We start from the raw sequence: 23,542 nt of genomic DNA on the forward strand, positions 1-23,542 counted from the left end.
CCACAATCACTCTAAATAACTTTGTAGTGTGAGCAAATCTTTGTAGTTTACAAGGTATTGCAACTCTCCAGCTTGTTCATTAATACATTACACAACACTGGAGCAAGCACTAAATGTCAATGCATCAGATGTTAGCCTTTATCTATAATGAAATTTCTTTCTTTCGTTATCTTTTATTCTGAAAGTTTTGACCCAAGATAGTGCTTTGTTTCTCTTTGTAGGCCTATTACATGCCAAAGGTCTTCAGAAAGTCTAAGAAAATCATCAACCCCCCCTACCTATTAGTTATTTCATTATCATATATAGAATTTTAAGAAAGTAGTGAGACATGCTTTTCCTTGGTAGGAAAAAAAAGTCGTTGGTTAGAACCTCCTATATCATCATTTCCCAGGTGCTTTCCTGATTATACCCAATTATTGTTTCAATCAATTTCTCAGATGGTCATGTAGAATTTATGGGTCTTTGAATCACATCCAAATCCTTTTAAAATATAGGTAATAACATTTGCTACCCACTAATTGTCCTAAATTCTTTCTATTGTAACTTCTAGTTTGTATCACAAGCTCTTCTTCAAACGTTGCAATATCAGAGAACATAATCTTTATTACAAGTAATAACTACTAGTAAAGGCACTATAATTAAAAGCTTACTCTTTTATATAAAATTTTTAAGAAGGCTGGTAGATAAATTTCCTTTTGATTAGTATTGCAAATGCAGTAGCACATGGTTAATGTAGGAGATGCAGGAACTAGTGAGAACTATCCAAAATAGAAGTGTCAAATCAACAAAAATCACCAACGAAAAAATAATATGTTATTTAAGAATCCTTCCCATTTTAGTAAACCATGGTATTACTAGTGTCACAGTTAAATATTGTGCATACATTATAATTCAAATATGTGTGTGTGCATATAATTAAAATTTATGGGTTTTAACTTGGCAGAGTCCCTTTCATAGTGATTAAATTAACATGGTTATTTCTGCTTACCAGCTCAGTGCAGCAACCTCTCTATTTATCAAGGTCCTTAGATTGTGGTGGTAGAATCTGAACGAGCACCCATGCCAGCGTCATTCCTGTATCTGCTTGCTATTGAACTGCTGCCTCCAAAAGAAGCACATTTTCACAAATCCTACAAAATGGTGGGCTTTTTCAAGTTTTGATTCACCAAAATAGCAAAATAGCTGCAAATTCTTGTCCTTAAATAAGCTACATTTGGTTTACAATGCATTGGGAGCTAAGCAACTTTTCAGTGTCTCTTTGAAACATAAATTAAAAACAATAATCCCTTTTTCTATACAGTGCAATGTATTTGTTTTATAATGGATCATTTCCATCTCCACAGTAGCAGCTGCCACCCAAACCATCATCTCTGTGCACTCGTAAGCAGCTCCACTTCCAGTTCTAATTGGGAACAGAGATACTTATTGGGTGAGTTCCAGCGTGATCTATCACGCCAGAGACAGCTACTATGCAAACCAAAGCAATCCGGCTTCCAAAACCCCTCTTAGACAAACACTGACTTTGCACATAGATTCTTGCATTTTTGTTTCTTGGTGCCATTTTTTTGGAACACAAAAAGTGCCAGAGGAAACTATATATTAAGAGTTCATGAAATGATGTTTAAAATGGATAAATCCAAGGATATTACCTTAATAACCACTATCTCTTTAAAATGACATAGGTGGTCTAAAAAAGCCACCTAATTCACAGCAAGCAGAACTACTGCTGAGTGAATGCAGCCACTAAGCTCATTAAGAGGATGTGGCAGGATGTGTCTGAAAGTGCAGTGCAGTGGCTCAGCAAGCAATTAAATCCCATGACAGTTTAAAATGAGAATCTATCAGTGTCACAAGAGTGTGAAGCCTCAGCATCTCTGCTGTTCCCACCCCCAGCGTTTTATTTATTATGGCGTATTGGGAACATAGGAAGTCAAAAAGATTATAATGAAGTATGCCATATAAAAACCAGATTAAGCCTGCTCTTCTTTGGGGAAATGTGCAGAGAGAGAAGCTGTCTGTTAGCTGTCGAGTTTGCAAAAGATACCATCTTTTGGGATGGTGCTCTCTGCCAGCAGACAGAGTGCCCCAGGGGAAATGGTGGTGAAAAACCCAGACAAGCAGCATCCATCCATCCATCATACGCTCATCTCCACATCTCCAAGGCACAAATATAGCGTTAGAGTGCAAAGGGTGGGGGCATGGGGGATGGAATCCCTTAAGAAAGAATGGGGAGACAATGCCATACATGAAATAGCTGGATTTTGTAGCTTTTCTGCGTATGCACGACCACACTCTCCTTAACTTGTTTGCTCTCTTGCTTGTTGTGTTCGTGGCCAGTACAGTGACTTGTTAGCATCCTTAGAATTGATACATTCGCAGCAGTGACCAGAACCAGGTATACTAAAGGCAGGGCTCTGCAAGCTTCGTTTTGTAAGCATGCCTCTGCCAGCACAGCACAGGAGGGACCTTCACTCCTTCTGCAGATCTGGATCTTCAAAACCCTTCTTTCACTGCACTATATCCTGCTGTCCCAGGGGCTTTATGTTATGCTTTAATCCTGACCTTCCACGGTCCCTGCTATCCCACCCTTTTCTCCCAACACTACTGCAAGTCAGCACTCATCTGTAGCAAACTTGTCACTGCCAGTTCTACCAATACAGAACCTCCTGTTAGCCCAGCCCTAGGCCTCCCCTGAGACAGATTACTGATAACACAGACTCTCACAATGAGTCCATAAAAGCCAAACAAATGTCCCTAGCGAGTAGTAAACATAAATTCACTGTATTTTTAATCCAAGTTGCAATATAGCCATGGCTATACTGGAGGTTGTAAGGCTACTCCAGTAATTCTTTGTCTCTCCCACCAATCCCACTCTAAACCTCATGTATATTATTGCTCTTTCAAGGTAAACTGGGCCATAGTGAGTACAAAGACATTATAGAAGGAAGACTACTTGAAAAAAATAAGAGTATTTGTTTCCTCAAAAACAAACCATTTTGTGTGGAAAGAATAGTTTGGAGGACTCTGCTATTAAGCAAGAAGTCCTCCTCAGGCTGGAACCATGGGTTCCTGTAAAGCTCTGAAATTAATCTTAGTAAAAAGTTGTTGCAAATTTTGAGCACTACTGAGGTTTGCTCTAGGGAGCATTAGGAGATTGGAAAACCCCAATATCTCCCTAGCACCTCCTCCTACAAAGCCACTAGTCTCATGATGAGGTTGGAGGAGAGCAGAGGGCAAGGGGAGAAAGTGAAGACAGAGGAAGCTGTGATATGGATGGGATTGTACACTTTCACTCTTTAGCCTGGGCATAACTGCAGAAAAATCAGAGGACAACTTTAACACAGGGATCCAAGGGAAAGCTTCTATCAGCCCCTAGTTAAAAAATTTCCCAGGAGGTTACAAGACAACAGGAGTTAGAAATAAGGCTGCAGAAAACTGCAGAGAACATAAGGTTAAGCATTGTTTAGTTTAACCCACTATCAAATGTAGACTTTACAAGCAACTGCACCTCTTTGACAGACTAGAATGCCTCTATAAAATCTCTCAATAAAAAACAACCAAACATACAAAAAAACGCCCTCCTGTCAGTTGTCTCTTGGAAGTTCTCTACAGATTTATTTCTCAGCACAGATATAAATCATTGTCACATATAATACGCTGTACTTGCTTCTCAAAGACTGCCAAATTACAATATCAGACTAAATGCTGGATCAAGTAACTACCCTCAGGGCTCAAATCATCTCCATTCAGGAACATCTCCACTCAATAGCATTTTTATAGCACTCGTTTGTGTTCTGGTCACTCTTGCATGTGTGTTCTAGATGGGCTTACAATGCACCAGGACTTCTGCAGCATCAGGCGACACTGTAGGCAACACTGAGGGACAGAAGCAGGGTAACTGATACAATTTGTAGAAAATTCCTAAGTAAAAAGCCTATTCCTTTGGGCTTTGCATCACCCTAACAGGGCTTCTGGTCTGTTTGGAATAAGATAATAACTTGGGCTACCTATCTGCAAGTGGTCATATAGAATAATTCACACGGATAGATGATGGGCTTTTTGATCCGTCCAAAGAACCAGAATCTGATTATTACCAGACAGCTATCAGCAAACACCAGTTCCCCCACACCACACAGCTGGGACAGTCACCCCACACTGCACATTCTGCAAAGGGTAACAGGAGTAGACCACCACTGAAAACAACTGTACTATATGTGACAGAACTGAATAAAAACACTTGTACCAAATGCAAACTCATACATAAATCATGTGTAAAGCCGGCCATGCCAACTTTGCTGCAAATTCTGTGAGATTCTGCATAGCTTCTCTTCCTTATCGAGGACAGTGGAGGGGATACCTCTAGTAACAGATAAATCTCTGTAATGCAGTTATCTCTCAGCTGCAGTGCACAAGCATCCCAATTAATTCAGTCCAGGCCTAGCAGAGCCGGCACTAAGCCAGAGCTGATAAACCTGCCAAAGCCAATCTGAGTCCTGCAGTGATTCTTGGGAACCTGCTCTGTGCTTTCTGGTGCTCTGAGGGGGTTTATGTGCTCAGGTCTGGCTGGCTCCATATGGTGTGGCAGCCCATTAACAAGGCCTTTCTAACACTGAAAGTCCTGGGGAGCAGGCAGAGACACCCAGTCACCTCTGAAGGCACAAGCAAAGGTGTAGCAGGGCTTCTTAGCACCGCTCAGCCAGATTACAGGTGTCCTGGTCCTGATCCTGCATGTGGGAAGTCAGTGCTCCGTATGCCAGGCAGGCCTGGGAAGCAGGACAGCCACACTCACACAGCGCGGTGTCTGAGGGTCAGCCACGCCAAGCAGAGCTATTTCAGCATCCCTGGCTCGGTGAATACTGAACCCGCATAAACCAATGAAGAACAGAAAGGCCACAGTAAAGTAGCAATGTTTTTAGGATAGGGAGCAACCACCCCAGATGCTGCCCTTGGCGTCATGCTGTCCCACCAAGTGATCCTGGGCCAAATTCTAACAGAGATACCCTTGCTTTTCCATAATCTGTCAAATGGAGATAGTCTTCACCTATCCTCTGGGGTTTGGTAAAGCTTGTTTAATATTCATAATCATTCAGGCATTCAAATAAAGTGCACCAAAAATGCAAGGTGCTCCTACAGGGTCTCACAAAGACATATTTAAACAAATTTTCTTTCCAGACAAGAAAAACACCGAAAAAGTAAGACTGTTTCCAGAGATACCAGATTTGAGTGGTCAATTCACAAATTCCAAAAAATGAAGATAATATTTACTCATATGTTAAGATGCATCTGACTGATGAAGCTATAGAAGTGAAAAATGTTATTATAAGAAGAAAGGCTTGTAATAGAAAAATGGCATGAGATGCCAGTAGGTATCCTTTCAGAAATGGGAAAGAACAAAGCAAATTATCTCTGAGATGCTCAGATCTCTTGCCACAAAAAGGCAAGCAATTCCAAGAGGCCTATAAAGGGTTTAGACAAAAAGGTGAACTCTAGAATTAATAACAGAATGGTAAACAGGAAGATTAATGGCACCAGAGAAAATGCAGATGGTGAAGCCGAGCCTGCAGGCTCAGCAAGACTCTGAATAGGGAGGGGGGAAAAGGCAAGGTGTAAACAAGGTGACCTTCAAAGCCACAGGAATGCCTGCCAACAGGCCAGCCAGAGGGCATCCCAAGACACAGATGTGCCATCTGGGGTAGGCTGTCTCATGACAACCTGAACAAGATTTGTCTTTTTCAGATTTTGCAGGGAGGCAAAATGTGTAGTGGCAGAAAATATTACCATTCATTCAAAAGAAGCACAATTAAATGCACAGGTTATAAAAGAATGCTATCCATTTTGTAAAGAAAATACAAAAGAATTCCCTGAATATCCCCACTCAGAAAGATCTTGTGCCCACTTGTAAAGCCTGCTCATGTAAGATGAGGGGGAGGATAAACTGGTTTTCACCAAACAAATGTTTTCCTTGAGGGTTTATTCTTTAGGTTTATGGCAAAAAGGAAAAAAAAACCAAAACACAAAACAACACCTCAGCAGCTACTGCAAAGCAGCTCTTTAAACCCATGACGGTATAAATCTCCCCCATCTTGGCATAAGTCTGTTCACTCCAGATGGCACATTTGGGTTGAAAGCAGGTAAAGATTTCTCAGGGAGCTCTCTATGTCCAGTATTTGCTTTTACAGAGCTCCCTTTCTCTGTCTCAGAGCTTAGTTGGTCCCTGTGTGGCTGGGAAATCTCAGTTCTTTGCCTACAGTAAAAAGTGGGAGACAGAAACCTCCTACCACTGTTCTGCAGGGGAGCCTGGCTCTTTCACGCCTGATGCTTAGATCATTGTGATCAACCAGAAAAATTAAAAAGTAAATGCAATCACTCATTTTTTTAAAATACATCAATCAAACAACACAGTGCTATGGGGAACGATGCTATCCTCAATAAGCCTTCTACAAATTAAGCCAAACATGATCTGCTATGATATCCAGAGGCAAGAATTCTAGGGGAAAACAGAATAAGCAAGAACTGTACAGCTCACTGTAGAAAAAAAGCTGACCCTAGCTACAGGAGTCCAGCGGGCAGTGTATTCACACACTTCTTTTCCTTTCAGCCTCACTCAAAGTACGTAAAATCTGAGTATTTCAGGCAAAAACTGTCCCATATGAGTTCAGTGCTGAAACTGGCTAATTCAGTACTAAGTGTACAAGCAGACATATCTGAATGTGTTTTATTCTGATGGGCTGCATACCAATGAAGATATTGTCATGACCTCTGGTTTCACAGTAGGAACCATAGGTGCTGGATGAGGTCAGGTAGCCTGTGCAAAGCCTGCACAGCTCAGCGCTGTTGCATCAAGCAGACTTGACTTAAGCAAGCTTGCAATTGCTGACAGCAGCTGCCATCATGGCTCTGGGCATCAGTACATACCTTTATCCAGGAAGTCCCATCATATGGCTCTGCTGATTGTGTTTTGATTAGAATAGGAATGGAGAGATGAAGTACACAGCTGAAAACGCTAATGTGACAGTGAGGAAGAAATCAGGAAGAACAAGGGAGAAAAACAGCAAGATGGAGGAACACTACTATATTCCTTCTCATCTGCTGCAGCAAACTAGGGCATGCTTCTTGTGAAAACTGCCACAGAAAAGTCTGAAAAATGGAAGCTCTGGGCCTTGAATTATGTCTTTTCAATCTCTCTCCTTTCTCCTCTCTGCTAACAGAGGAACATTGTATACTCCTAGGTCCTGATAATATACATTTTCACACCTTACAAAACACAGTGACAATAGATGATAATGGGGAAGAGGAAGAGAGAGCAATGCAAGGGGAAAACAAAGTGAAATAGAGAATAGTTGCTCTTCTCTCCTTTCCTCCTCCTCAGCTTTCTTTTCCCTTTGTTCATCTAACATTGAGCCAAACTGAGCCAAAAGGAGCTGCCATGCTGGGCTACAAGATTGATGGCTGCAGGCAGACTACACAGTGAAGAGACGGATGACTGGTCATTTCCCGCGATGCACTGAAAAACATCCATCCTTGCAGCCATGCTGAGCCCATTTGTGCTCCTTTTGAAAAGAGAGATAAACACAGGCAGCCAGAGGCACCTGACTGTCCTTCTCCCTCAGAAGGACACAGCTACAGTCCTCTGGGTTCCTTGAGAAGGTCGCTCTGTCCATCCCTGAACATCTGGCTGTGGGATTTGCTAACTCTCTCTCTCCCCCAGCAATCATCCATCTATTAGAGCACAGTGCAGGTTGGAAGAAAACGGTGAAGAGAATGGTGTGACAACCTCATCAATCTACCGCTACACGCTTGGCTATTTAGTTTTCTTTACACTATTCCTAAATGTGAGAGGCGACGGGGGAAAGAGAATTGCTACTGGTATGAAGGAGGGAATTGTGGAAATGGCAATATGGATTGGAGTGAGTCCTTATGACTATTAAAATGTTGTGCATGTACTAAAGCAGTAGGGAACTAATTAAGATTCAGGATTGAAAGGCAAAACAAAAAAGTTGGATGCACTCTTGTTCCATCTGTAGCACTTGCTGAGAGTTCAGATATACTTGGGGCATCCTCTTTAGGAGAGAGAGGTTTGTTGTTTTTTTTATTTTGCCCACTCAGATATTAACAGAAAGCTCCCTGGAAGAATATACTGTAAGTATATTTATAATGCCAGCCCTGGTATAGCAGCTTCAGAGGCACAAAGCACTTAATCCTGAGTCCTTTCTATTTAGTTAATAGTGTCTTTGTTGCTGATACTGTCCTGGTCTACAGCAGGGCTCACAGATACAGCCTCTGTGTTACCAGTTCTCCTGCTGCGCTGCTACCTCACTTAAGCAATAAGCATTACATGGCAGATGTATCCATAGCATCACTTACAAATTAGCATCACTCCAGAAATTCCTGTAACCATGAACCTCACTTTGTCAGAGTAGCACGTATCTGTAACTGTGTCATTCACAGACATTGCACCCAGAAATCATGAGAAGATAAAAGCATTCACCATCCCTCAAAAACACAAAGAAATTAATTGCTTCAAGTGTTTAAATGTAGTTTTAGCACTCTATCTGAGCCAGCTTTGAAAATTCCCATCATGCAATGCTCTTTATTTTAGTCCAGCAAAAAAAAGCATTTTCACTATGGATCTGTAGGACATGCACAGGATATAAATCATGACCATATGTTTTCCTGATACATCAACCCCATACTTGCTGAGGGTAATCACATGCATTCAGAAGGGCATAATTTCCATCAAGAGGAGTAAAGTTTTCATCCTTTCTCCTACATCAAGGACCATAGCTTTAGCTGGTGGAAATTGCTGCTCGCTGTAGTCTTTAATAGGACTGCCTATCTACAACAGTTAAGGTCCTACCACTAAATTACCTGGCTTGTTTAAGGGGAACCATGCTCCAAGTGCACCCTAAGTGAGACCTCTGGTCTAGAAGACATTGCACAGAAAAGCAATTTCTATTCCAATATACATTGCATTAACTCTCCTTCCCCCAAAGAGTTCATTATTAGGAATGGATGCCATGGCAAACATTAATGGTGTCATAATCCTGAAGCATAAACTACCTGTAATAAACTATTAGTCAATCAAATGCAAAATGCAGGGAATATTGAAATGAATCATAATCTAGCAAAAACACAGTTAATGTCTCTCAGGTACAAGATGATTATGAGGCTGTAAAATGTTTACTCCAAAGAATGGGAATGACATACTGAAGACTTCTACCAGGGAAGGTGGTGGGAGGTACAGGGATGTGGGAGGGGAAGCCATCATAGTCCCCATTCTACTTTCAGCAATTCTATAAAGCTTGGCATGTAGGATTTCAAACTGAATGTTATATTGCCATTTATTGCTCATTCTGTTATATTATACACCAGAAAAATAACTCCTATAAATATTATAATATTTCATACTGCAAAACGATTTAATTAGCTATGTGCCAGGAGAAAAATAAAATATAGTAAATGTTTTTTAAAATAATATTTTAATGTAATTATATTTCTTTGCTTATTTTTTTAATACTTTCTTTTATAAAGCAGTGCTTAGATTCTACTATACCATTGACCTAGTAGACCAGTGACTGTAATGGGCTCTATTTTACAGGATGCTGAGTACCAAACCTGAAAGTCTGGTCCAGCCCGGTACTTTACATGTGGATTTAATTTTAAGCATGTGACAAGTCACATTAATTACTAAATGATCACTCATGTTCTTAAAGCCCAAGTGCAGGTGCCTTCCTTTGCTGGGGTTAGACAGCTTGGCATCTTACGAGACTAAGCCCTGGGGACTTGATCCTATAAACCCTTTTTCATGTGATTACCAGGGAACTCCCAGAATTACTCACATGAACACAGAAAATAGATGCAGTGAATTAGATTAAAAATACCCATTTCCTAGAATTTTGTGTCCAGTACTTCCATGTAAACTGCACTTGCGCCTCACAAAAACCCTTTTGACGATGCAGGTTATCCTTTTTCAGGCACTGTTACTGGCTATACCTAAAAAAGTGGCAGTAGGTTTGCCAGCAAAGCTGTTCAGGTTCAGTTTTAGCTGCAAGACTCCTACAGGGCACATGGCCTCCTGTCCGCTCCTCCCCTGTGCTGGGGAGCTGACAAGTTGTGCCTTGGGGGAAACAGATCCGCTGGGTTCCAGCATTTCCCCAGGCACCATCCCCTGGTGCTTTCCCAGCTGTTCTCATAGCCCTTTCTCCTGATAAGTCCTGAGCTTACCTGTACTCCCTTCATTTTCGGTTAAATGTTTATTTCATAAATAAGTAATCCTGATGGTTACTCACAAACATCAATGTTAACTTCATAGTAAGGGGATAAATCCCACAGCATTTTACCTCTCCAGTAGAATAACGTGTCTCCTAGAGACACAGCATTCATAGTCAGGCCTTGGCATCTTAAGAGGCACATGCTTAAAGACCTCTTCCCAAAGATTCATCCTATCAGCCAGATGTAGGTCAAACACACAGTAGCCAAGAAAAGCAAAAGAGCAAAACAATGGGCTGGATCACACAGAAAGGGTGGTGGCACCACAAGTAAGCTCTCTCTCAAGCAGCCCAGGTATTTCAAGCCAATGCCATCTCAGCTGCCTGAGCCCTCTGAGCTTTCCTCACGTCTTGCAGATCGAGCCCCAGGAGATGACCTGCAGTCACACTGTAGAGGCCCCGAGGAGATCAACAGCATTCCTTCCATTTAATGGCCTACTGTAGTGACCGAAACATTTTTCAGAACAGCCTGGCTCCAAAGTCATCATAACTCTATTTTCACAAATTTACTAAATAGAGCTGAGATGACACACCAGTAGAAAAATTACCTCTAAGTGGCTGCATTGTTTCCGAAATCACAACAGCCTTGTGTCTGTGGGACACTGCACATGCAGCCTACGTTGCTATTCTCAGTGATGAGACCCAGAAAACTCAGAAAGATAGATTTAATTGTTTCCAAAATTGCCTTATCTTGTTCAGTTGCTACTGCTGCCTTAGCCTGATGATTAGAGCCAGAGGGGTTTGGCTTCAGTGGGCTTTTGATCAAAACCCAGAGAGGTTCCAAAGCCCAGTAGCTTCTCCATGCATCTCTCTCCTAATTATGCAAACTGGCTCAGCCACACAAGAACCAGGAGTAATCCCAGGTGATTCATACAAGCCATTTTAGCTAAACAACACAGTTCTCCTGGTAAAACTGTGAATATAAAATACATGTAGTGGCCTGTTCCAGATGCCACAAATAAAAGAGAAACTATTTACACAAAGTTAATCCTGTAAATTCCACCAACATGACTGTAGAGTTAAGCAGCAGAAATAATTTTTTTGTTTTCTTGACTGGACTATTTATAGAATATTATTTGCTTTTCCAGAAATCTTTTATTTCCATAACTGCAAAATCATGAAATTCCATTGGGGGGAAAATACACATTTACTCACAGTCACTGAGCTGAATTAGTCTAAGAATTTGCAGCTTTTCATGTGTAACAACACCCAGCAATACTGGTATATGATTCGAAGGAGAAGTTACACAGCACCAGCAGCCAAGACATATGGAAGTCCAGCTCACCAGTGGCCAAAACAAAGCAAGAAGAGTTACACTGTGCAAAACTTGAGATATCTTTCTAGCAATTACATAGCACAGCCAGCATTGCAAAAGCTGGCTCAACAATTCACCTCTGGTGTCTCTTTATTTGTATATATGAGTGTGTAACAAATTACTTGTTTTTCATCACCATCTCAGTACATATAAGCCCAGGTTGTGCAGCAGAGTTGGCACACTTTCATACCAGTTTTGCAAGGCTTCATGTTGATGGCCAAAACTTTTAATGCTGGCACTTAAAAGGCTTGGCAAATGACATGATTTATTCATTCACTCCTTTTTATTTTATTTTAAAGGTCTCACATACCCTTCCCAAACTCTCTGAAAGTATTTATTAAATATCTGTTAGGCACCTCTCTGAGATAGACAAATAAGATCAATGCTTTAGCACCTCCATTTTAGATGCTGAGAAACTGAGAGAAAAAGACATTCCAGGTACTGCATGGTCCTGTGTGGGGCACAGGTGATGCAAGTATGTGATAGTGTGGTACAACTTGAAATGTAGACATGGGCACCTCTACCACAGACTGGCAACAGGACAAAGATATTTCACTGCAGGACTTCGTCATGATTCTGTGTCAGTGAATACATGCAGAAAGGAACAGGTTCTCTGGTATTTTTAGTGCCATGTAAGAAAAGAAAAGCAAACCTTACCTGGCCAGAGATTTGGACCAGCAAAGGACCCTATTGTAGGAAGAATTTAAGGTGGTGGACGAGATGGAACAGATTTTCGTTAAATGTATGTGTAATAGAAAGAAGCTAATTCACAAGGAGGTCCCACACTGATGCATTTTCTCTTGGTGACAGAAAGTCACTTTTTCTAACCCAAGCCATAGTTGGATGTATAAGTGCCGTAGAGCAGCAGCTCTTGCCTGTGGTGCCATGGCCTGCTGTGAAGACAAGATTAGGGGAGAATTGCAGCCTACTGTTTCGATTCAGTAGCACTGATGGATTCATCTGTAAGCTGCAGGCTTAGCTGATGAATAAACACCTACTTAAATTTAGGCTGAAAGCGCAAAAGAAAAGGCCCAGCAGAAATTAGTATTTATTTTAGTATAAGAAAACAGCAAAGAAAAAAACCCAACACCTTCTGGCATCCCTGCTCCCTGATTTGGATTCACACTGTAAAGCTTAATTTTATTTCCAAGTGCTATGGAAATGTGACATACCTAGCTACATGATAGACCAGTCTCAGGACTCTGCATGGCCAGCGTGCAGATGTGCTCAGTAACACATTGAAGGGGAACTGAAAACCATTCACTTTCCCTGTCACAAAAAGTTAAAGGTTTTTTTGTTTTGTTCTGCATGAGGTGGCAAATATAAAGATGGATGAGGATGGGTGAGAATGAGATCTACTCTATGCTCAACCAGAAACGATAGGATCCATGTAGAAACACTCAGTAGAATTCTTTGACACAGATAAGGCAGCTTCTTCAGGTGGGGAGGTTGTCATCAGCTGCACTCTGCAATGCCGAGTTACTTGACCTTTGACCCAATGTTTGCCTGACGCTTGACCCAAACACACAGCTGGGCTGGCGCTTTGGCAGCACCCACCCAAACCAAATCCTGTTCCTAACAAACAATAATTCAAGAACGGACCGCTCCTGCCGCGGAAGAAGATCTGGGAAGCCGCCCCCTGGAGCACCTCGGCCGCCCGCCCCCGCAGCCCCGCGCCCTCCCGCGCCGGGGCTCCCCTGCCCGCCGCGCCCTCTGCCGGCCCCGCCGCGCCACTGCAGCCGAGCGGGAGCCGCGGCTCCGGCAGAGCCGCTTCCAGCCCCAGCCACGGTCACACACCGGGCACGTCCCACCGGGGCCGTGATAAGCGCGGTGGAGGGGGGGGGGGTGTGTCATAAGATCAGTGATATTTTAAAGTACCGAAGAACGTATTATAAATAGACGAGGGAGGGTTTGGGGTTTTTTTAACACAAAGTACTCCAGAATGTAAACTACTTGAATAAAAGGCAGATTTTAAACGACATTTTAATTTCAAGGTTTTGGAGGGCTGGGAGCAAAACTCCTAGAAGTTGCAAACAGGCTGTTAAATTCCATCTTACGTCAGGAATCCAGACCAAGTCATCAGAGAAAGAATCCTGTTCCTGTTAGGTCAGCTCCGCCCCAAACACAGGGTTCATGATTGCAAATGTTAATAAAAGCCATGAACAATTAAAAAAAAATACAATAAGCTCTACACAAAAAGGATCTTTGGTAAATTCACATCTGCAGAAATCTGTCAGAAGTCTGAACAACTGATAGATTCATATAGCCTCCTTCAGCAATATTGTGTCCCATTCATCTGTATGTTACAGACATACGCTTATTTGGCACCAGAACTGTTCTACCAGTTATGATCCTAAGATGGTCTTAGTGGACCTCAAAGAGGAGCCACAGGCAGGTTTGGTAATATACCATGACTGCAACCTTTAATTACAAAGAAGTTTCAATATATATCAAAGATCAGGAAAACTTTTTGTTAAGAAAAGATGTGCCTCTCCTTACAGTGTTCATAGCAAAACAACACTGCTGTCTTGTAGTACAGTACAAGAACTAACGTGTGATTGTGTAGAAAGTGCTGAAATTGAAAGTGAAACTACTCAATATTAATTGGCCTGAGAAAAAATTATAAAAGTAAATTCTCATGAAATTAAGTGTTTTGAATTAGTTTTAGGCTCTAATATCTTTGAATGACACTGAGCAACATGGGAAAGAAAAATAATATGAGACACGGGAGAACTGAGGTCTTTCTATGTTCTTGAGTTCAATTTCCAGCTGTACCACAAACCTCCAGTATAACTGTCATAGATATACATAATAAACAGTATAACTGTTTATTATCTTTGTTGCTCATTTCTCCATTTCGGAATCAAAGTACTTCCTTCACTATATTTTGTATATCTGGATGGTAAGATCTGCTATAGTTTATGACTATAGCAGAGAGCATAAGAAAACTTCACAACAATCCTTGGGATGATGATCTAACATGCTGCTTGAGTCTCTAGATGCTATCATATAAGTGATACTACTGCAAATTCTGTTCTTTGCTTTTTAATGTTATCTTAACTTTCTCTTGGTGAAGTGCCCCATCTTAAAGAGCACAGATCTCCACAGACATGCTAAGCATCTTCTACAAGAGTTGGGGGCACTCTTCACTTCCCAGGAGACACAGAGTACCTTGTACAATCAGTCACAGTCTCTACAAGGTAAATTGAGATGGTTTAAAGAGATAATAGCTTATCTGTAAGGATTCTGTTCATTCATCCACAAGCACACTCACCTAGGTACACCCCATATGCCAGATTAAAAACAGATCAGGCATTGTTCAACTGGATCTAAAAATCTTTTATCAGTACTTGCCTCAAACAATTCTACCATGGTTCATAATAGCAAATGAAAAATACTTTTGTTTACTTTTACCCTTCAACAGCCAATAAAAAAATACATTTCAGTAGCTCAGCTGACCACTAGACTGCCCAGACACAAGTAACAAGATAGACACTAGTGCAGGACACCAGCTCATTCTCAGCACAGCAGTAGCACACACAAACTCTACTCAACACCCTTCAAGTGGGTGGGAAGGCTGCCCGCTATGAAACCTCACTGTTGGCTCTCAGCCCAAAACCAAAGGACAGCAGTAAACTGAGACAAGAGCTTTCCAGTCATATTCCTTACACTCACAGAGCATGTGAAATAAAAGCCCTGTGTGCACGTATGTACGTACCTATATTTAGCCACCTTGTAAAACTGAAGTAGGACACTACCAATTTAAATTCCACCAGAGTTTTTGGGCATACTCATCCTATCTATTCTCATCTGCATAGCTGCAAAGCTTGGGTAATACCTGACTGTCAGCAGGGCTTACTGTAGGTAATACCACTTCCACAATTTTGATAGCTGACCCAGCACCAAAAAACCACTAAGTATATAGGACAAGGATCAATTAAGATTTCAAGGGGCCTTGGGTCTAATCAGAGATCAGTCTTCCATTTCTAACCCTCCTCTTTCCAACTGCTGAGATATTACTGAGGGCCAGAACCCTACTGCTTGCCTTTGCAGTACCTGCAGTTCACAGTGGTGGTAGAGTTAAAAATTCTCCTCCTTCTTCCATTCCACTGGAAGAACAGGCTATCCAGCCCAACCCTCTCTCTCCCCCATTCCCAGACTCACAGACTTCCCACGCGCAAGAGCCCAGCTCTGCTCTTGCTCTTTTACTGGGCAGGGGAACAGCCAACTGAGTGAATGTGGAGGCATGAGCTGCTTACGGCCTTCCCACTGCTCTGTGCTGAAGTGCTGTGCAAATATCACTGCTCAGTTCTGCAGAGAATCAGGTTTGCCCATACTCGGTTGAACAGAAGTCTGTTTGCATGAATATTATGAGAGTATCAACACCTAATGACTTTAGAACTCTGTACCTAGGGAATCACAGTATTAGCAACATGTCAATATATTGCCCATGACCTGGAATATGTTTCAAATCTGTACCAGTATTCATAGGAGTATTGACTGGTATGCTATAATGGCTCATGTAACAGCTCCTATCCATTACAACGATGAGCCCTTGGCTACACTTAAGCCATAATGCTTGGTTCTGAGGATATGAATATAACACTGAAAGATGAAGACCAGGCCATGTGAAAGTAAGTGTCAGGCATACTTAGTGAAATTCATGAAGATCTGGTTGTAATTTTAACTGTATTGTCACTGAAGTTATTATCATAAGTAAGTTTTGGCAATACTTTATTTCTCCCACATATCTGTTGCATATGCCGCTGGATGGGACGGAGGGTGCTTAGATATAGCACTAACGTAAACATTGCTACACTCTTGATCAAACCACTTTACTAGGGCAATCCTTGGACGTAACTCTGAGTAGAGTGGCAGATAAAAATAGACATCTAAAGGCTGCATCAGCAACATCTATTCCAGTGTTCACATCTTTACAAATTTGGCTGTAACTAGTCTTAAAACCAAACACTTCCATTTGAAACCAAATATAAGCAACAGATAAGGACAACAAAAGCACCACGTTCTATTAAGAAGCAGGCATCAACTGATCCCAGGAAAAACATTATGGTGAACCTTGCATTTTACTAAAAAACAGCAGGCTGTTGGAGCATAATTATTTTCTTCATTAGGTTTTGGTATTACCAAATGTGAAACTCTCACTCACTGACTGTTGTCCTGCACTACCTAAACCTGCAAAAGTAGGTTATAACTATAAATGCTATAGCATTACTAAATGATTTATTGTACCCTTAAACTGCTACCAAGACAATAGTTTGATTCTACTTACTGATCAGCTCATGACTAGCTATGACTTACCAAAACAAAAATCCTGTGTATTTCCTGAATTATGTAGGTGTCTTGAACTTTTGGACACAACTTATTGCTATAATAAGCCACTCCAAAAGCTCAGATGCAGTCCAAGCAAGTATTCACACCCCTGCTGCCAACCCCATTGACTGCTGTATTGGCAACTTTTGGAGTTAAGATCCCTTTCTATGCTTGTTACAGTGGCTGTCTTAAGAGAAGCATTTCTACACAGCCAACAAATGTAACACACAATACGACTAAGGTTTAGCCCAAATTTGACATTGTAGAATTGCACTGCCTGCACATGTTATATAACAATTATAAATATATATAAAATACGTAAACAATTTCACAGCCTCCTATATAAAAATCAACTATTTGCATATTAAATGAGCACAAGCACTCTCTAGCTACTGAGAACAGCTCTAACTCACGATTAGGATGCCCAAGCCCTAGGGGAGTGAAACTATGCAACATTTAGATTAGATTTCTTTCAAATGTATTTTACATGTCCTACAGTTGTCTTCTCTGTGCATTTTAAGGGATCTTAGATTTCCACATCTTTGCCCCACACAGTCATCTGATATTTAACCAAGGACTAAAGAGGTCAACATTAGATAGCTTCCTAGGTTCAGCATTAGGTTTTACCACAGTGTTCCCCTCCAAAATGTACAGTATTTCTGCTGTCCATGTTGGAAATAAATTACACTATCTTTCTCCCAAATTTTCAAAAGCTACCCTTAAATGGAGATCAAATGTTTTCCACAGGTTTTATACTTTCAAATCGGAGAAGGGGAAAATCCCACTTTTGGCTAGTGAGTCTATTCTGGATATGCACAGATGGAGTGAAATTATTTTGTGGTGTAACTGATAAGGAAAGTTATTCACTAGATAGAAATTGGTTGGAAAATAGATTTAAATGGCAGAGCAATATAACTCGCCTTATTTGGTTGCCACGGGCAAAGCAACAAAAGTAGCACTCCTGAGATGCAGAGGAGATGTTTATAGCAGGGAAAACAACACAGAGACAGACATGCTGAGGTCTCTTTATCTGATAACTTTGTGGTAATTGCCTTTCATGCCCTGTGGCATGTAGGATGCACTAATTTGGCATTCAGTGAATACAGCAAAGAAATGTAATGCAAACAAAAAAGAGTGAAACTCTGCCCTACTGCTTTACCTTATAAAATTATCAAGCTGCAGCAGTGCTGGCATCATCACAAAGTCTGAGGTAGGCACTTCTATGAGCCAACATCATCCTTTTCCGAGAGTGCAGTCTCATTTTCATCAATGTACATGACTGATTTCATCAGTTCTTTCCAAGCAGCTCTGCTGTGAGGTCTAGTTCTGTTTGCTGACCAAGATTTTGCCCTTGGTTTGAACCCCAGCTGAGTGGTTATAGGGATTTCTTCCACTTGTCCAACTGTCCACTGATGTCTCTTATATTGAAGGTAGGGAGTCTTCAAAAACTATTTCTACCAGAATCAACAGGAATTTTGTCTCTGATTTTAATGGATTTATAATTTGTCTCTGCTGCCCCTTCCTGTTCCTTCACCAACTACTGTGTAGAAGTAAAGTCATCAGTATTGCTGAGCATAGCTCAGTTCCCAGGCACCTTCTTTTGTCAAACAGGTTTTTTTAATATTCTTAATATACATTTGGGGGTTTTCTCCTGTACTTTTTATACTGGCAGTGTGTCACCTCTTAAAAACCACATACAGCTCTGAGTACGTGTTCCCTCTTTCTCATAATGGCTGACCCCAGAGACAGCAAGCCTTTATTACTAACTGCAGGGAAGAATGCACAACACTACACTCTACCTGACACAGCTGTAGCTTCTCAACATCTGCTTTACAGTCAATCATTCAGCATCCAGACTCATCACTTCCCATAGTTTAATTGTGGGAGAAGAATACCAAGGACAAGAAGAATGAAAGAATAATGGACAAAGGTACACATACAGACCTACACAAATACACAAATGTGGCGTACGTTCACTAGTTTCTATTATTTGCTTTTTATAATCTGGCCACATCCCTTCTCCCCAGCCCCATTAAGAAAAATCTTATCAATGTACTCTTACACACACACAGTGGTCTTTTTCACAAAGATTAGGCAGCAGATGCCAGAGTGAGACTTTGTATTAATAATGTGCAGAGGAAATAATTAGTAATACATTGATCCTTTACATCCTTATGAATTGCTAATAGAAGCCAGGATTCACCCCTACAGAAGGTAAATTCAGCTCCCATTGCATTCAATACAAGCTGTACACATTTCTGTAAGAGATGAGTTGCATGCAGAAGGTTTCGTTGTTATTGTGACAGCAAATCAAGAAAGACTCAACAGATGCAATGAGAAATGGTTGGAGAGGTGCAAAGATAAAGTCCAAGGTCTAAATGCCAGGTTTGCATGTATGCCAACTGCTCTGCAGTGCAGGAGAGAAAGGCAAACAAATACTTACCAGGTTTAATTTCCAGCAGCTTCAGCCTTGAATCCTCAGGGGGATGCAAACGCCTCTTTTTGCGCCAGCAACGTGCTGGGTATGTGTACAGCTGACCTGGGGCCAGGCCTGAAGATTAAAGGCAAAAAATTAATCACATTTCAGTTTGTAAACCACAAGCACTGTCTCTAGCATCTTTGTTCTTGCCCTTCCAGCATCTCCTTGTTGGAGGGTTCAATCCTGCAAATCATGAGGCGGAACTACACACTCAAGGCATCCAGTGCTCCTGAGGCTCCTCAGCACCTCTTGGGATCAGGCCTACAGAGAATCTAAGTTTCACTTAGACATTTCACTCAGCTCACTGAAACCAAAGCTGCACATAAATAATTTGTTATTTCTTCAGGGTAAATAGAATTTCAGACTCTCTTGGGTCACAAGGGCGATGCCTCCTCCACGGGCAGAGAAGGCCCCTTGGGAGAGAAAAGATAAAGTTCTGACATGCAAATCTTGAGGCCCTGATGTACAGAGCAACTCAGGAAATTTGTGTCTTCCAAATGGGAGCAAAACAAGATCCAAGAGGTCTGACTACATGGACTCTGTATTTTTGCTTAAATTCTGGATATTTGTTTGAATACCAGTTCTTCATCCTGACTATTAGCTCCTCATGCCAATATCCTGATTGAGCGAGGAGATACAGCAGCAATGTTTACATTATTGCATGCTCCCTTAAATCACATTTGGCATTGCTGGCCTCTGAGCTGCCCTGGCTATCCTGACAGCTACCCTTTAGCCAATGTTTGAGCTATACTTTGCTCTTTTGTATTCAGAACACAGCAGGGCTTCATGAATGCATCACTACTAGGGGCACAGAAGCACACTGACAAGTGCTCCAAAGTGTCCTCAACTGCCCCAGATACTCACAACATACAGAAATGACCAGAAAGACACAGAAAAGTTATAAGAATTAAATTCTTTGCTCTGCTTCCCTTGCCCTCTCTGTCCACCAGTTCTGCTTTGGCTCCTCTGTCCTGTCATTGTCTTGAAGGAGCTACAGTGTGACTGCAATTCCAGACTCATTGTCCTCAGAAAACAAATAAGACTACATAAAGAGAGGACAGGAGTGATGTTACCATATCTGAAAATGTACCAACAATGAACAGCCGGACAGCATCTAGGGGATGCCAGTAAAGCAGAACAGCTCAAGGGCATTAGGATGGCCCAAGAGTTCTCTCATCCCTTCTGAAGCAGCCAGGAGAGTATATCATCTTGGGAACAAAAATGACTCACCAAGCCAAATGCGAATATTGAAAACAACCAATATCCTGTTACTTGGAGGTGGGGAGGAAGACAAAATAAAATAATTCACCTCAAGGGAACGTGCTAATCAAATTCTGCAAGTGAAACCTAAGCTCCTGGTTTTAAATATTTCAGCTGTTGGGAATGCCAGTTCAGATCCCAGCACTTTCCACCAACTTCCAAGGCCTTGGTGCATAAACATAGCATCTACAGCATAATTCCTGGTTGTGGCCAAGTGATGGAGTATTTGCAGAGATCCTGGCTGTTTCAGGGCACAGAATGCTACTGGACTTGGGCTTTTCATGCCCTTCTTTCACTGATGCTCATCAAGCTGGGCATTATGCCTACTCCAAGGACACATTTCAGAACAGGTTGCTTAGGACTGGTGGGAATAAAAATGTGAATAACTAGCACTTCTATAGTGTTTGGACACTCCTCTTCATAACACTTCGCAAACATTAACCACTGCAAACAATTGCCTTAATGATGAGGTGGATTGTGCCTGGCTCTGATTGAGTAATTAAAGAGGTGGAGGCAAGAAGCTTCACCCTTTCATAGCAGATCCTGTTTAAGAACTTGCACACAACATTGAAATGGTGGTTGTTAGACCAAAGCAATAGGACAGAGAATCAGCCCTCCATTGCATGAGTTGCCACAGAGGAGTCATTTGAAAGAAATAAGCACCACAGCTTATGTCCCAGAAAGAAAGGAGCAAAGATGTACTGAAGTTTTGGGGGAGTATCTGTTAATGTAGGTTCAACTGTTGAGCACTCTTATGTGAAAGAGCAGTTCTGGACTGAGCCAGGACAGTGAAAGCCAACTGCACATGCTGAAAGTCTGACTAGAAATAAAGCAGGTATCCTTGAAAGGAGAGAGGTCAGAAAGCCTCTTTCCTAGAGGACCTCCAGGTGGCAGGTAGATCAATAAGAGATGGATGGTCCAACAACCACCTCTGCATCCCTTGAGGTAAGCTCTCTGTTCTACTCACAATACCCCTGTTCATTAATACACTGCCATCCAATTAACTTAATACATGTACCAGACCTTACCTTGATCCAAACCCATCAATGCTACCTTCACTTCTATACCCTGTTCCCCCTCTGTCACTGTGTTGCCTCACATAAAGTGTAGATCTTACACAAAGGAGAGGCAACAAGGAAAGGGTCAGTCCTGAATACTTTGAATCTAGCCCCTTCACAGTCGATCTTACAGTGGATATGGAAATAATGCATATACAGGTCTTACTGTCTTTAGTCCTCGGTGGGTTGTCTCTCCCTCTGGTACCTTATAGGGCAACCAGAGAAGGTTCCAACCATTTGCTTATAGAGGAAATAGCAGAACCTGCAGTGAGTTATGTTGTTTATCTTATTAGTGTAGGAGAGTCATAACTCAAAGTTTGTGTGAAAGGCCAGGCGAGGAGGGGAAAAGGAGGGAGTTATGTGCGATATTGTGTGAAATTAACCCTGAACTGTTTTTCATGAGATGAGTTTTCTGACTCCTTTAACAAAGAGGACAGCAAGAATCCAGGTTAATATGCTGAGGTCCTGACTGTCCTCTGTTTTTCAAGCCTGTATAAGTGAAAAGAGAACCTGGAGCTTTGCCATTTGTCTTTACACAGTTTTTCAGGTTAGGGGTAGTAAATGGTAGTGAGCACAGCACACAAGACAGATACCAGGATGGCTGGCAGAGCCAAAAAAACAGGCATGCTAAAACTGTAGAGGGATGCTTTGACTCACCATAATATTACAAGAAATAGATTATGCAAAGATACCCAAGGGAGCACTAAATGGGCCAATAAAAATCAAGAAAGAGGAAAGCAAATATGGGGAAGGAGGGCTGCTTCATTTCACACTGATTATTCTAATTCAAAATAACAAAAGCATAAGGTTTGGTGACCAATCCAGACACAGGAGGCTTCTTTCACTTGATACTCTCTGTGAAGAATGTTCCACCATTAGTCTCCACTGCAGACCTGCAGGAGAAATGTCACTGGTCCTTTTTTGCAGGGCAAGCTGCCAAACAGTTCACTATCAGAAGTGAGGAAAGAAAGACTTGCAGAGCGAATTTGCTCAAGGTAGTCCACAGAGCTTGTGTCTGAGATAGGCAAAGCATTAAGACTTCTTGGTTCCTGGTGTGATGCTGTAACACTTTTATAATGGTTTCTTCTGCAAGTGCACAGACATCCATGAGACACACACAAGACTTTCCAACTATCTTTGTAGAAGTTGCTGTTGACAAAACATTACTTGTGAATGTAGCAGATGTATACCTGTTTTTATATATACCTCCTGACTGTGTTCAGAAGAATAAAACTAGCAGCACCTTACTCATAACAAGATGCTACAAGAACAGAAATTCCTTGGGTAAATGGATTAGTGAAAAAAAAAAAAAAAAAAAAAAGCTACTTTTGCCAAAGCATAATCTCTTAGGAATGGGGAATTTTCAGCTGAAGCAAAAACTCAACTATGGTTATGAAGCAACCCCACAAAAGAAGGGTGAGTCCAGAAGGTCAGACAACTCCCAGCTTGTAAACCACATTCAGTGGTTCCAGATTACCCCAGCAGTTTTGGTAGCTGAAATATTCTTAGGGTATTTTTAATGCTGTAAAACACCTGTGTCTTCTGCATTTTACTATAGAAAGAGTTTTCTGATAGTAGTGCAAGATAACAATAAATCTACTTTGGATATTTTAGGCATACGAGGAACGCAAGGATCCTTCCCTCAGTATATCATAGGAAAGGGAGAAGGGAAGTTTCAGCTAAGTCTCAGCTAAGCACTCTTCAGAAGCAGCAATTGCTTTCTTAGCTACAGGAGAGTGGGGGAAACATCCTGTGCATTCCTTGCACTTCATCTCCTGTAAACAGGCCAGTGGAAGAGGCTGGAGCAGGCTGCACCTTCCCATAATTTCAG

General features: G+C 41.5%; 1 protein-coding gene across 2 annotated transcripts in view; it reads right to left on the reverse strand.

Moving 5' to 3' along the window:
* Positions 1-23,542, reverse strand: part of DPF3 (double PHD fingers 3) — a 170,299-nt gene that overhangs the window by 76,054 nt on the left and 70,703 nt on the right. For both annotated transcript variants that reach the window (XM_017809995.1, XM_017810005.1), the window contains one exon: positions 19,358-19,465. In XM_017809995.1, the coding sequence (XP_017665484.1) occupies positions 19,358-19,465 (108 nt within the window). The remainder of the gene's footprint in view (positions 1-19,357; positions 19,466-23,542) is intronic.

Source organism: Lepidothrix coronata, unplaced genomic scaffold, assembly GCF_001604755.1.
Source record: "Lepidothrix coronata isolate B3197 unplaced genomic scaffold, Lepidothrix_coronata-1.0 Scaffold1, whole genome shotgun sequence".
NCBI classification, from domain to species: domain Eukaryota; kingdom Metazoa; phylum Chordata; class Aves; order Passeriformes; family Pipridae; genus Lepidothrix; species Lepidothrix coronata.